At 44.1% G+C, this 14646-nt stretch overlaps 1 protein-coding gene across 1 annotated transcript in view; it reads left to right on the forward strand.

The window, feature by feature from the left end:
- MAML3 (mastermind like transcriptional coactivator 3) overlaps positions 1-14646 on the forward strand; it is a 197875-nt gene that overhangs the window by 115065 nt on the left and 68164 nt on the right. Inside the window, exon 2 of the mRNA XM_042829697.1 lies at positions 7487-8974. Within this exon, the coding sequence (XP_042685631.1) occupies positions 7487-8974 (1488 nt within the window). The remainder of the gene's footprint in view (positions 1-7486; positions 8975-14646) is intronic.

Below are 14646 nucleotides of genomic sequence, written 5' to 3' on the forward strand. Positions count from 1 at the left end.
TGCTTAGGGTGCTGAAGGTGAAGCACATGCTTAACTAGTTTGCTGAATCAGAACCTCAATTTAAAATCTCGTTTCTTCCTCTTTACACTTCTTCAGTAGAGTTAAATGGCACATTTGCAGCTCACTCCACCGAGTAGATCTGGCCTTGGGAGCCCGTGACTGTAATCACTGGGATGTGGGAGACCAGGCGAGTACTTTTCCATTAGTTGTTGTTATTTGCCTGTGTGGGGCTCAAGGTCAGCTTGAAGTGAAGGCTTTGAGGCAGTGAAGAAATAAAGTTTATATGGTTTGCTTGGCCGTACTTAGGGCAAAACTACTATTCACTACTGCCTGGCCTTCAGCCTGTGGCAAATAGCTCTCAAACCGTGCTCAGAGTAATCCAGGACACGTCAAGGGCATCTGGGACAATCCTTTGGCTCTGCTGTCCCAAATCTTCAAGGGTCCTGCAACGTTTTTAACAGTGCTGGCTATAACCTCTATTGAAAGCAAAAGAGACTGTCAATATTTGTTTCACGAGGCTTAGCATCCCTCTCTGAAAAAGTATTGGTGCAGAAGAAATAGTCTTCTAACTGAACCCTTAGCACACAGTGAACTTAACAGGAGCTGAGGCCCGAAGCACGTTGCGTGACTGGGCTATGTAAGAGCACACAGGTTTGTGAAGGAGTCTTACAAAACTGCTGCTGCGTGCAGTCTTTTAAATAGATATGCAAAGGCAAGGCAAACAAGCAGTTCTAGTGCTGCTCTTCTTTCCTAGAGACGGATCAAGCTGATTGTACTGATGAGGGAACCGTTTGGAGGAAGGGGGGAAAAAAACCACATTCATTTTGGATTTTTCCAGTGCCTTTTCTGTGCTAGAATTTTCAGTTGAATTTTGAAGAATTTTGTCTTTTTTTTTCTTTTTTTTTTTTTAAAGGGCTTTTTGTCTGTTATTATGAGGTCACGATCAGAGCTCGTATCCTGCCAGTGCTTTAATGGCAAAGGGAAACAGGCTGGGTCACAGTGTGGCTGCTTCTTTGCAGGGCACCAGGACTTTCCTCTCCCAAATGCCCCTTCAGTATGCATGTGAGCTGGCACAAGCACAAGCACACCTCACAGCTTGCCAGGACTTGTGCCCATCCCAGGACGATTTGGAGCGAGATTTCCCCAGGAGACCATTTCTAGTGTCACACAGTAGTTTAAAGAACTAGGGAATAGTGAATGAGTAGCACAAAACCAAATGTATGCAACAGTGCTGGTTGGGGTGCTTTGTTGCTTCTTAGCTTAAAATGCGATCTCCGTGCATTTATTTTGTACCCTGATCCGCAGTTCTTCAGATCTGTGTTGCTTTAATGCTCTGCAGCGTCTGCTTTTTATCATCATTCTTCTCCTGTGAAGATACAAAGCAGATTGGGTATGTTTTTGAAGGGTGAAGATTTATCAGCACAGCTCCCAGACAAGTCAATTAGAGCCTGCCTGGCTAATACCTCATAACGCGCCTTGAGAACGTAGCTCCTGCCGTCTGCAAGGGCAGTCACAGGGAGAGCGTGGCTCAGCTGTGCTGTGTGAGGCAGGAGATGGCTCTGCCAGCTAAGGAGTGTAGCACTCAGGCTCTTAGCACCCTCGTTAAGACTTCTGCACAAACAGAGGAGTGCTGGCACTTCGTACGTGATGAGGTTACAGCTTCGCCTGTGCTTATCCGACTGGACTAAAGCAGGATTAAATTGGATGGGCTTGAGGAGGAGCGAGCCATGTAGATCATGCACTCCGGCTGTGTGGCAGTGATGACAGCATCTCATCCATGAAATAATTTGTGCTGTGAAGTCCAGTTAAACTTGCCAATGATTTTGTATTGAGGAAATTAATTGCATCCATTGCCCATGTTTTACTCAACAGCTTCCCCAGGGACCCTGTGCTCCAAATCTCCTCAAAGCATGCCATTTAGTGACTCTGCATTCATAGAGGGAGAGGCAGGAATTAGAAGGGAAAATATTTTCAAGGCAAACTGGACTTGATATACAAGATATGTATGCACAAGTCTGCAAGAAAGATCACAGCTTTTTTCCCGAGCGTTTGCAAGTGTACACGATACCAACTTTGCTGCTCAAATTTTTAATATATATTTCTCCACTGCTTATTGTTTATATTCTCCACTCATGCATACTTCATTAGTGAGGCATTCTCCATCCTGTTAATTCCTACAGCAGCAAATGCTTCTTGCGGCTGTAGGATGGGTGGTTTGAAAGAGTGCAGCAAACACGGGAAAAGATGCTTATCTTCTCTGTTTTGCTGTAATTCATGTGTGTAGAGCTAGAAGTCCTCTTTTATCCCACAGTGTGAGCAGTGGAAACACAAAACCGCTGCAGAGTTGAGTCCTGGGGAAGAGGTAGACCTCTCTCTCACCTCTGTAGGAATGTCCCTTTCCCTCCTCTGGCAGTGCTGAGGGAAGCACGTCCCTTAGGTGGTCAGAGTCACAGCGTTTGCCTGCTTTGACTTCACCATTGCTGCCAGCGCTTTGCCCTCTTGCAGTGCCTTTTTTGCTGCTGTTCTTCCCTGGGCTCCACTTGACCTCACAGCGTGATCCTGCTGCTGGCTGGGCGAGCAGCTTCAGAGAGGATCTGCACGCTGCTAGCTCTGCATCCAGCTGCTGCTCAAAACACTAGCCCCTCCTGTCCAATGGACCCAGCTAAACTGATCATTTTCCTTACTGCTAGCTCTTGCCTGACGTCCTGAGCTTGTTTTACTCCTTGCTGTTAACACACGTGGTGTGTTCTTCCGATAGCTGCTTGCAAAAACAAGGCCGATGGTAGTCTCCAGCAGACATGAGCTGCTCGGATAACAGGCAGCAGTTTAACCTCATTCTTTCAGCAGAGGTTACTCAGTGAACCTGCAGAGGTTACTGTGGAGATTGGCAGAGCAAGACTTTTACCAACTTCAAACAGACTTCATAATGGGAGTTTCCTCTGTATTTGCGATGCTTCAGTGGCCTGCAGGGCAACAAAGCTGGTGAAAGGTCTGGAGCACAAGTCGTACGAGGAGGGAACTGGCACTGTTGATTCCAGAGCAGAGGAGGCTCAGGGGAGACCTTATTGCTCTCTACAACTGCATGAAACGAGGCTGTAGCAAAGCAGGGATCGGCTTCTTCTCCTGCTCAGCAGCGACAGGATGAGCAGTAATGGCCCCCAGTTGTGCCAGGTTAGATAGTAGGAACAAAAAGTTTTCAGAAAGAGTGGTCAGGTACTCGCACAGGCTGCCTAGGGAGATGGGGAAGTCACTGTCCGTGGAGGTGTTCAAGAAGCATGGAGATGTGGCACTGAGGGACATGGTTAATGAGTGTGGTGGGGATTGGTTGATGATTGGACTCGGTGATCTTAGAAGTCTTTCTCCAACCTTAATGATTCTGTGAGTCTTTAAGAACTGGGCAGACAGGCCCAGCACGGAGGAGTGCAGTGTGTGCTTCAAGTGAGCAGTTAGAATCCCTAATCAATTTGCTATGTCAGGCTTCATCCTGTAAGTACACATCATTGGTGTGGTGCGTGCAGCAGTGTGAGGAAGCTCAGGTAGTGGGGATAGTTTGATGCACAAAGTATTTTCACCTGTTTGTAGCAGCCTCCTGTCCCTGGGCTCTGCCTGACCACTTGTCTGATCTCAGTTCTTGTTTTTGAACACCTTTCTTGCTCTCACCTCATGTCTCTGTGACAGCTGTGCAGCATGAGGCTGCTGCGGTGCTGAAAGACCTCATAAACTGGTCACAAGATGTGGTCTTTGCTGCCTTTTTGCACTGTTGGCCTGTTAATGGCGATCTCTGAGGCAGTCCAGCAAGGACGCAGATGTCCAAGAGACGTGGAATCCTTTCAAATGTTGGAGCTGAATTGGTGGCGATAGTAATTATTCCCTGTCAAGCTCAGATGAGGTTGTTATGCCTGTTGCACCTTGGCTTAGGTGATCTGTCGGGTCCAGTCATGTTGAGCAGAGCCACTCGACACAACCGCTGTGACACGTGCCGAGCATTTGGGCACAGTGCAAAAAAGCTGGGGAGTGAACTTGCTGCAGCGTGTCTGCAGGCTGTGAGCCCCTGTGCCTGCAGGCTGTCGTGTCATCTGGCCATCAGCTGCAAGCAGAGCTGTGTTAGGCACTGTGAGAGGTGCTCCGCTTCCACAGGCAGGAAGAGGATTTAGTCTGTGCCTTTTTCTTTTAAATTTTTGAAAGAGCAATAAAAGAACTAAGCAGCCGCCGTCCTGGTCACTCCCCATACATAATTGAAATAGCTGCCCGCTGAAGTCAGCATAAGCAGGGGGGATGGGGCCGGGTAAGTGGCTCTGACTGTTGCTATAACAACAGCACCTTGGTCTAATTTCTTTTGAAAAATGAATTGCTGCTGGTGGGATGAAGCGAAGCGGCTTCTCCCGGCAGATGAAAGCCCTGCCGACAGCCTCGGTGCTGTGTTGTTTATGTGCCGGGTGTGCTGTGGCACGTCTGAGCAGCCCTGCTGAAGATTTCAGGGCAGTTGGGTTCAGCTGGGCCAGGTCCTCGTGCGGCTGTGTGTTGGCGTGCACAGCTCCTGTCCTCCTCTGCCCCCCACTTGAGTCCTTAAGAAGTCAGCCCACTAAAGTTTGACCTTTTCCTGCTCCGCGACAACAGTTTCTCCAGAGGCATGTAAATAACAGCAAGTCCTGCTTCACCCTGCTTTCTGCTTTGAAATGCAATTCCATCGGCCAAATATTTTGCGTAAATAAAGGTAAAAGCCTATGAACCTGGCAAGGATTTTATTTTTGTTTTATTTTATGCATCAAGAGTTTTCTGCTCGAAGATATAAATCTCTACTCTGAGGCTAATGTCTTCATGAAGCACGCTGTAAATCACATGCACAAGCTAGGCACTACTTCTTAGAAGGAAGTGGAAGGCACTTTGCAGGAGAATATTTGACTTCAGGCTTTGTTTTTATGGAGAGAAGGTGAGGTGCTGGAGTTCTACTCCAAGTCACTGTGCAATCCTAATGCAGTAAGCTGCTGGCCTGTCCGTGGTCAGTGCACAACACTCAAGCTATCTACTAGTTTACACGGTGATTGAGAATTAGATCAGGATGTGAGAACAACTACTTGCTCCGAAATAAATTAAGGATATTTATGTGTCATATCTAAAACAGATGCATCTATTTTTGTGGCCCCGGTGCCCTCCCAAATACTGGAGTAAGATGCTTTGCCACCCATGAAGTTGGTATGCAGCAGGTTCCTTTCCAATAAACCTTTGTGTTATGTTTCTTTCCACCTACAGTTGTTCAGTGAGCAAACGAACAACGTATAGAGAATAGACTGTTCTATTGACTCTTAGTCCCCCACACCCAAAAATGTCTGAGGGAGAATAATTTGGAGCTAGAGACTTAGAATAGGCTTTGGGGCGTTTGGGGTTTTTTTTGTTTGCAGCAAGGCAAGATCTTTGTACAGCTGATATTTGATGGAAAATAGTTTCCATCTTAAATCTGCTTTTTGTTGTAATACATAATAAACAAAGATATTGATATTTATATACTGGCCTTGCTTTACTTTCACTGAAGTCCTTGTATATTTGTACAGGGGGACATCCAAGTTTTTCAGCATGACTACATCTCTAGGAGCTGGTATTTTTAGGGTTGGTTATTTGCCTGTGGATAGTTTTGATTCTCTTGGTAAACATTCATGTACAAATAAGGTGATGGATTCAGGATAAATTACTAAAAGATGTAAAATGTGAAAAGTTATCGCTTCGACCCCCTGTTCCATAAGGGATGCCCGCAAAGTGCTGTGAAACGTATGGAATCAGCTTTGTTTTATTTCTCAGACGATGACCGCTCGCACTACTCTCTGACTTGGTATTAAGACAAATTAAGGTCTGTCTTTCTTACATGGCCTTCTCTTCATCACTAGAAGCATGCCAGTGGCCGTTCTTACTGCAACTCAGTATTTTGCTAACATGGTGTTAGGGAAAAGGGAAAACAGGCTTGCTGGAAGACTCTAGCCATAGTGACACCGGATAAATGCAGTGATGTTCAGCTTAATGCAGGATTTTAGGGCAGGGAGGCAGCGGGTGAGAGCCACGTAGCGTCCCTGTCGTGTGCAGCTGTGCCCAACGGCCTGCACAGGGCTGGGAAAAGGCTGCTCTCTCCGAGCTGCTCCCTCTGAGTGGGGATGAGAGATGAGTTTGCTTGCCTGTTTTGCTTTGCACTCATGATGAAAGGGGAGCCTGCCCCCCGGCATGGGAGAACTAAGTGGGGGCTGCCATGTGGGAAGAAACGAGGTTCAGGACCTCAAGTTTAGGGCAGGGATGGCAGCTGAGTGGCTGAGATTTTCATACCAGTAAAAGTACTTTAAAAATATGATAAAATCTTCCTTTTTTTGTGATGTTCTATTGTTCTAGTATCAAGGACACAAGTGTGTCCTGAAGGAGTTCTCTAGAGCTGTGATCTCTTTGCTTCCTCCCCTCCCCACTATTGTTTTTGCAGGAGTTAAAGAAGGCTGCTTTTTTTAGCCTGGTACACAGAGCAGAGAACTTGATGTTTGATTGTGGTGGGAGGGGATTGTACTCCATAACACTGCTTTACTCTTCTTTTTTTAGTGTAAAATAAAACTTATATGACTAAGTTATTATTTATAACATTCTCATAGCTATTTTGGTTGCTTTCCTGGACTTTTCCTGTTATCATTTCTGTTAGTTATTTGTCTTTTATGTTACCCCCTACCACATACAGTATTTCCTTTTCTTTCTTTGTGTGTGTGTGATACGATTGGGTTAGCATTGTGCAAAATACGTGCTATTTTTTGGAGTGGTTATTTTTTTTTCCTCATTTAAAACTGATTCTTAATACGTTTCACAGCCAAAGAACAGAGTGCTATTCAAATTAAGCTACATTAATTAATATTTTCAGATTTTGTGTATGTGTGTCAACAGCACATTTCAATACAAATAGTCAATCAGTTGCATTGCAGATATTTTTTTTCAAAAACTTGGAGAAACTTAAAAAAAAATGTTTTTCAGAATAAATAGTATATTTTAGTGATTCAGTTTTTGAAAATGGAACGGAAGGCTCCTTAAAGGAGTCGAACTATCAGAAGATGCTGCTTAGTATTTTGTGAAAACATAAGTTTCATTGCTGCGTTAGGCACCAACAAGTTGGAATATTCAGTCTGTTCTGTAAAATTCAGGTGGTCTGGGGAGTTCAGGCAAGTTGTACAGAGCTGTTTATGGACCTGTCGACCTGTGCTCTCCTATTCAGGGCAGTGGGTGTTTTGGTTTTTTGCAGTTGTTGTTTTGAAGAGTTGGTTGGTTTGTTTTAGACAGTCTTAGACCTATTTTTAGACGTCTTTAAACCTACTGATCGAGGCATAGGAATGAAATCAAGGAAGCTTCCTAATGTTTTTTTAAAACCTACGGTCACTAGTCAGCTTGGTAACAAGTGTCTGTCACAAGGCTCATCAGCACTTTGTCTCTGCAACTGGACAATGTTGATTTTTTTTTTCTCTTGTTTTCCCTTAAGCTTCAAGAGACTGTCAAAAGGAAGTTGGAAGGCGCACGATCACCTCTGAATGGAGAGCAGCAGAATGGAGTTTGCGATGGCAGCTTTTCTCCAACCAGCAAGCGGATACGGAAAGATGTACCAGGCATCGAGGCGATCAACAGCTTGCCCAATAACTTGCCTTTGCCTGCCGTTTCTCCTCTTCACCAGCTTGACATGAAAGCATCCTTGCCCCTGCAGAACAGTGGAACTCACGGCAGTGGGCTAGAGGACTTGGGTAAAAATGGTGGGCTTTCAGAGATAAAGCTCCCTGTTAATGGGTGCAGTGAGTTAGACGATGGTTTTAATGTCCTGCAGAACAAGGAACTAAAGCAAGAGCCTTTGGACGATCCTACCTGCATAGACACTTCGGAGACATCCCTTTCAAATCAGAACAAACTCTTCTCAGACATCAATCTGAACGATCAAGAGTGGCAGGAGCTAATAGATGAACTAGCAAACACCGTTCCGGAAGATGACATACAAGATTTGTTCAATGAAGACTTCGAAGAGAAGAAAGAGCCAGACCTTATGAGGCCTGCCGCAGAGACTCAAGAGAGTGCAAGTGTCAAAAGCGATCCATCCCATTCCCCATTTGCTCATGTTCCATTAGGATCTCCCCAGGTGAGGCCGTCTTCCTCCGGTCCTCCGTTCTCAAATGTTTCCACAGCCTCTAGCGTGACTTCTGTATCCAGTGCTCCACCAGCTCCAATCCCTGCAGGCTCACCAGCAAACTGTGTTGTTCAGTCGCCTCAGACTCCCAACCAGGCCCATACTCCAGGCCAAACTCAGACACGATCTGGAAACGGGTATCTTATGAACCCAGCAGCAGCAGCAGTGGCGGGATCAGGGCCTGGACCGGTGAATCTACCGAGTGCTGACTTGTCTCCAGCTGAACAGCTCAAGCAAATGGCCGCACAGCAGCAGCAAAGAGCTAAGCTCATGCAGCAGAAGCAGCAGCAGCATCCAAATCAAGCCTCAAGCTGGTCGCCTGTGGGCCCTCCATCTAGCCCGTACGGAGGGCCTTTCAGTGCAGAGAAACCAAATAGTCCAATGATGTATCCCCAAGCCTTTAACAACCAAAACCCAATAGTGCCTCCTATGGCCAACAATCCACAGAAGACCACGATGAATAACTACCTCCCTCAGAATCACATGAACATGATCAATCAGCAGCCAAATAACCTGGGCACAAACTCTTTAAGCAAACAGCCTAATATGCTTTCTTATGGCAACACCAAACCTCTGACCCACTTCAGTGCTGAGCTGAGCCAGAGGATGACCCCACCAATGGCAAATCCCAGCAAGAACCCCATGATGCCGTACATACAGCAGCAGCAGTCCCAGCAGCCACAGATGCAAGCTCAGATGGGACACCTGAGTGAGGAACAGAAACGCATGCTCATCATGAAGCAGAAAGGAATGATGAACCAGCCCATGGCATATGCAACACTTCCTTCCCTTGGTCAGGTAAGTGCAATGATGCAATATGCAGGCAACCAGAAAGAGATTTAATAACTCTTTGTATGGTCTCCTCCTACTTTTTTTTTTTTTTTTCTGGAAAGTACGGAATGTCATTGCAGATGCTTTTTGGGTTTTTCGTGTGACATTGGAGCTTGATCGTTTTATGAAATAACTGAAATTATGTTGCGTTGTGTTTAAGATATGTTGTTAAATGTCTGTTTTTCTGAACCAGCATCTTCCCTGTTCTGCTGATGAGTGCATAGGGCCGCTCTGTAAAGCTTTGGTTCTGAAGTTATTGCTCCTTGGAGAGTTTGTTTCATTTTCTCGTAATATAAAACTTGATGCTTTTAGATCCCAAACCTCTGTATGGCTTAATTTCTACAGTGTAATTAGCATTATAACAGAAAGATGGAGCGATTGGCTCGTGCTCTTGGGCTGAACACATCTGACATTTTGGCTCAGGGAGTGAAGACATTTTGAGTGCTGAATATCTTTGATTTCCATTGGAAAAAGTAAACATAACTGAATGGTTTTAGCGGTGCTTGAACCATGCCTGAAATGAGATGGTTTACACCAGGACTTTCAAGAAGTCTTCAGCAGTCTTAAACGTTATAATGTTGGGAATCTGTAGAGTCTTCTGACTCACTTTCAGCAAGAGGCTAAAGCTGTGTTGGCTTGAGTGACTTGGCATCAGTCTTACTTGTATTCCAGGCTAACCGCCGGTGTGGCAGATGCCAGGCTTGGGGAATGCTTTGGAATTAATTAATGTCCGAGTATTGGCTGTAGTAATGACAAACAGCCCTGTCACCACCTAGCTCAGATGAGTGTTCTTACTTGAGTAGGCTCTGTAAATATCTGCACAGTGGCGTAATGGAGAGGCTTGAGAATAAATCTTCAGAATGCTGTTATAAGGGATTTAAAAATAATTAAAGATAACGCTGAGTTTACAAAGTAGGTGATGCTTTCATGGAAGCTGTGCCACCAAAACACATCAAGATTTGTGATATAATAGTACACGGATAGAGTTGTTGGTTGATAGTTTTGTGTAACAGTGTTTTACCACATGAGCTGTTTCCATGTCACCTGCAAGGAGCGCTTCCTTCTGAGCATGGATAACTGTGATGCTGTAATGCGTGTAGAAATCCCCCCAAAACTGTCATTTCTGCAGCCTGTGGTGTTTGGAGATCAACCAATAGGAGGAGCAGGAGGTTTGCCAGGTCAGAGTGCATTACATACTATTTAAAGTGAATTGCAAAACGAAAAGAAATGTTCGTCTGCCTCCTGTTTATGATTCAGCTTGTATGGTGACAGCTCAAAGCTTTGTATTTGTGTTTAGTTCTGCTTGCCTACTGCATTAGCAAGTGCCAGTCTGAAGCTGCTTCCTTTCGTGAAGACTTTATCTAGAGCAGTGCTGTGACAGTGACCCAAAACTCAGGCTGCAGTCAGAGATACAGGTGTGTCAGGTTGTAATTGAGAGGCGTGTAATGTTTGGTCAGGCTGTCAAACGTTTAAAGTTTTGTTTTCATCTGTTGACGTCAAACACCTACCAAAAAACTGAGAGGAAAAACTGCCTATGTGAAAGAGTTAATGTCATCTGCTGCATTTCCTAAGTTGAGAAGTTCATGTTATTATCTCTCTGCAGTTGTCCTGTATGAGCAGGAAGTCAAGATTTCATGTATCTAATCTCACTCAGTTCCTTTTGTAATATAAGAAAAACGAGATATTTGTTTAAACCTAGACATTCTTCCAAAACCAAGACCAGATATTAAGTCACTTCTGTATCTTACAAAGAAAAAAATCTAAGGCAAGTCTGTATTTTATTATATAAAACTCACTTGCCTACCCAGAAGGGATTTTGTTTCGTGAGGAAGGCTGGAAGAATAGATTTCTATATGTAATGTATTTTTTCATTCCTTCTCTTCCTGCTTCTCTAAAAAGCATTTTTCTGTGGAAGACTGGAAAGCTTTATTACTGTGAAATGTGCTTGGTAGAAATGGATTGTTTTTGCAAAGATGGTAAAATGATCTGTTGATATTGTTGAGCTGAACGCAGGCTGATGCAGATGATCTGATTCTAATACTGCAGGATGCAGACAGTCTGAGTTGCCTGATCATCTGCGGAAAATAAGGAGATTGCACTCTTCACTTTGCAACATTTCTGAGTGCGAGGGCAACGTACCTTTCAGTGAGTTTCTACCTTCATGGCAGTTTTGGTCTTTGACACAGAATTGTAAAAGTGTGTGCGTTTGTTATAAATAATCATGAGGATTTAACAAATGCTATTTGAAGGGAAAGAGAGTTCTAGCTGTTGTATGACGTGGCTGGCAGTGACCATATGTTTCTGTCAGGTGATTGCTGTCGGGGGAATGATCAAGACCCGGAATGTGACTTAGGGAGAATCAGGCACGTACAAAAGACCACACCTGGTCCTAATTTTGTGTGTACTGCTGTGTCACCCAAGTATAGCTCGCTGTGTGTGTGTGTGTGTGCACCATGTACATTCATTTAACCTGTGTCCGCTTCGGCCGCCGTGTTGTTAATGAGCAGAATGCACTCATGACTTCAGTCACTTAGCGTACTTTAGAGAAGACACCATTTGGTCTGTTGAGGCCTTCTGGACACTGTGTGGAGCCTCACCAACAGACGTGTTGCTGTGTGGCTGGTGCTCAGGGCTGGTGTCTTGGGCTTGCTAGGTCAAATGCTCTTGTGAAGAGAGGAGAGCACTTAGGTCGACGTCGGTGACAGCAGCAAAACCAGTGTCCAGCAAAAGGCTTTCTGCAGCGTCAGCGTTGAAGCTGTCCTGTCAGACACAGTGGTCTGTTGCTTCACTGCGCAGACCAGGACTGGCGCTGTGCCTGTAAGCCCCTCTGCTGATGGGAAAGAAGCACACACCCTGCAACGTGATAGCCTTCATTCTGTCCCACAGCTTGTTCTCTTCAAGGCAGCACTGGGTGAGGCGTTTTTCTGTTTTTCCACAGAACAGACCCTGCTTTGGGTTTTAAAGTAGGAGATTTTTTCCAGCGTGAGGCAGAAGGTAGCACAGGCCACTCCTGCAGGACTGAGTGTAAAATCCATGAGCAGATCTACATTCAGGAGGACTCTATCCTGCTACCAGCATTCCCTCGTGCCTGATATTTCTCCACTTGGTCAGGTTTTGACTTGGAAATCCCTGCTCTTAGCCTTGCTCCAGATACCCTGATCTGCCCTAGGAGCGTTTATTAGTGTGTGAGGATGTGGCATTTAATGCCTCTTAGCCTCATCCTGCTCATGGATACTGCTGTTGCTCTTCCTTTGCTGTGGCTGTAGGCTAAAGCATCAAACACAGTTTTTCCCTAGGGCTGGTAACTTGTAAGGTATTTGAGGGCTAGAGGTCTTCTGCTGTTCTGGTTCCTGTGCAGTAATAAAAGAAATTGGTTTGGCACTGAGATGCAACAGGGGCCCTTTAGGAGTTCTTATGTGATTTAAGGAATAAAAGCAACCATGAAACAACTTCTTCTCTAAAAAAGTAGAGCTTTAACCCAAAATGTTCCATTTAGTTTTTGAAGATGTGTGTAAGGTTTAATGGGAGGCATTTTTTCCTTCTTCTTTTTTTTTTTTTTTTCTCCCCTTTATTTTTAAACCAAAAATAATTTCAAATGGGGGAAAAGCAAAGACATTTTCTTTGGAAAATTTCAGAATCATTAATTGTGCCTGTTCTTGGTTCCAGCTGTTCAATATGTGTGCATAATGGTAAGAAAAAAGCAGCCAAATGGAATAGATGTTGAATGGCTGAGAGAGAATTTGATGTTCGGAGCCAAGTGAGGGAGGGAGAGTAATGAGAGGTCGAAACAAAACAGAATTCTCTGTGGGTGTAAGAAAAATAAAACTAGACTGTCGCTCTTTGCCTGCATGAGGCTGTGAGGATGCTGCAATTATAGTTCCTATTGAAACCACTGGTTACATTGTTTGAAATTAGAGGGGTGTGAATGAAGAGGAGAATTGACACCATAGTGGAAGAACTACCTTCAAGTTCTCTTTTCTGTCTTTTGTTTTAGTCGCAAATTGAAGATGCATCATCTGCTCAGTCTGTTTTTGTATGCAAAGGAGAAAGGGAGATGTGTGTCCAGAGAACATTTCTGACATGTAATTGTCTTTGTCCTTTCCAAGTGAAAAGGTGTGCTTTGCCCTGGAGTAGTGCAGGGCTTTGAACTTTTGAAGGTTATCTTTGGGATAGTGAGAAAAAGAGACTGTTGAGGTTCTTTACTTTCAGGGTAAGCTAAAAGTAAAGAAGAAAGTCTAAAGATCTGTATTCACAACATGAAAGTGTAGCAGAAACACAACTGTCTTACTAGATTTTAGGGGAAATAGGATAGAGTGGAAATAATGACTGACACTTCGAGGATTGCTTGGTGAACTTTCTATAGAGACACAGTGAATGCCTGTCTGTGCTGTGTTTGACTTGTAACCATTGTTTTCCGTGAAAGGTTTGCACTGGAGTTCAAATGCACTGACTGCCTTTGGTGCAAAAATTTGTTCCCCAGAAGCCAATCTCCCATAGACTTTTAAGGACAGAAGGGTAATGGAAATTAACTTGGGTGGAATCTCACTAGATGATATCTAGATACGAGCATGGCCTTTCAGTGCTTACCTTTCTAGTATGATCTGCCCATTTTCTAGGGAAGAGGTCAGAATAACATCAGTCACTGGAACCAGATGTTAACAGCACTTGGCTAAGATCGATCTCCACAACACAGAGCTAAAAAGAACTCTGGCTAGCTGATATTTCCTCATTGGCTATCTCTTGTGATCTGTATGTATGTGTGCTTTCTAACCTAACACATGCTTTCTTCATTCCTTATTCCTAATGTTCTTCTCTAGTCTAAGCCTTGCAAAATCAAAGGATAAAAGCACTGTTATCTTGTCCCAACTGAACCAGTAATTCTACCAATGAGAAAACCATAGCTGTCTTTGGTGAAACTTACTTTCCTGAAGCCACTGATGGGTTTTATCCTCTGAGTCATCGCTGACAGAGAACTGAAATCCATCCTTTTGCTGGGGACATGTCACAATAACTTGTCTTTTCCTTGTCTGAAATATCACAGTTGTAATGGCAAGCCTTCAGTTCTTGGAAATTTCACCACTTTTTCAAGACTTGTTAAAATACATTGTGTGATTTGGTTCTGGTCTAGTTTCTGTAAGATTCAGAGACTCAGAGTCATTCTTGTCCTTAAAGAAGTTATCTTACGTTACCTTTAGAAGCTGAAAACGTGCATTACTGATTGCACGAAGAGTGTGGTTAGTGTCCTCTATTTTGAAGTATTCACAATAGCCATACTACCTTTTTCTGCACGGTCTACATTGTGGCATAGAGCAATTTGCTCTGTTATTTACATTCACCTGTTAGTCTGATGATACAATGTACGTCAACCAATACTTTGCAAGTTTTATTAGTTACAGCAGTAATATCAAAACATGGTGATTTGGAAATATCTATAGCCAGTAGCACCATTATTTTTACATACAGAGCTACACCTTCCTGCTTTTTTTCCCCATTTTTCCCTTACTAGGCAGGTTGTCATCATCACTTTTCATTTTCCAGCCTTGTAACCCATTCCACCTGCTTTCAGCAATACTAGCCATGATCCATTTCTTATTGTTCACGGACCTCTCACTCTTCTTCTTCATTATGTATACTCTTAC

The sequence above is a fragment of the Centrocercus urophasianus genome, unplaced genomic scaffold (assembly GCF_019232065.1).
Source record: "Centrocercus urophasianus isolate 14NV4802_14NV808 unplaced genomic scaffold, USGS_Curo_1.0 seq_32, whole genome shotgun sequence".
NCBI lineage: Eukaryota > Metazoa > Chordata > Aves > Galliformes > Phasianidae > Centrocercus > Centrocercus urophasianus.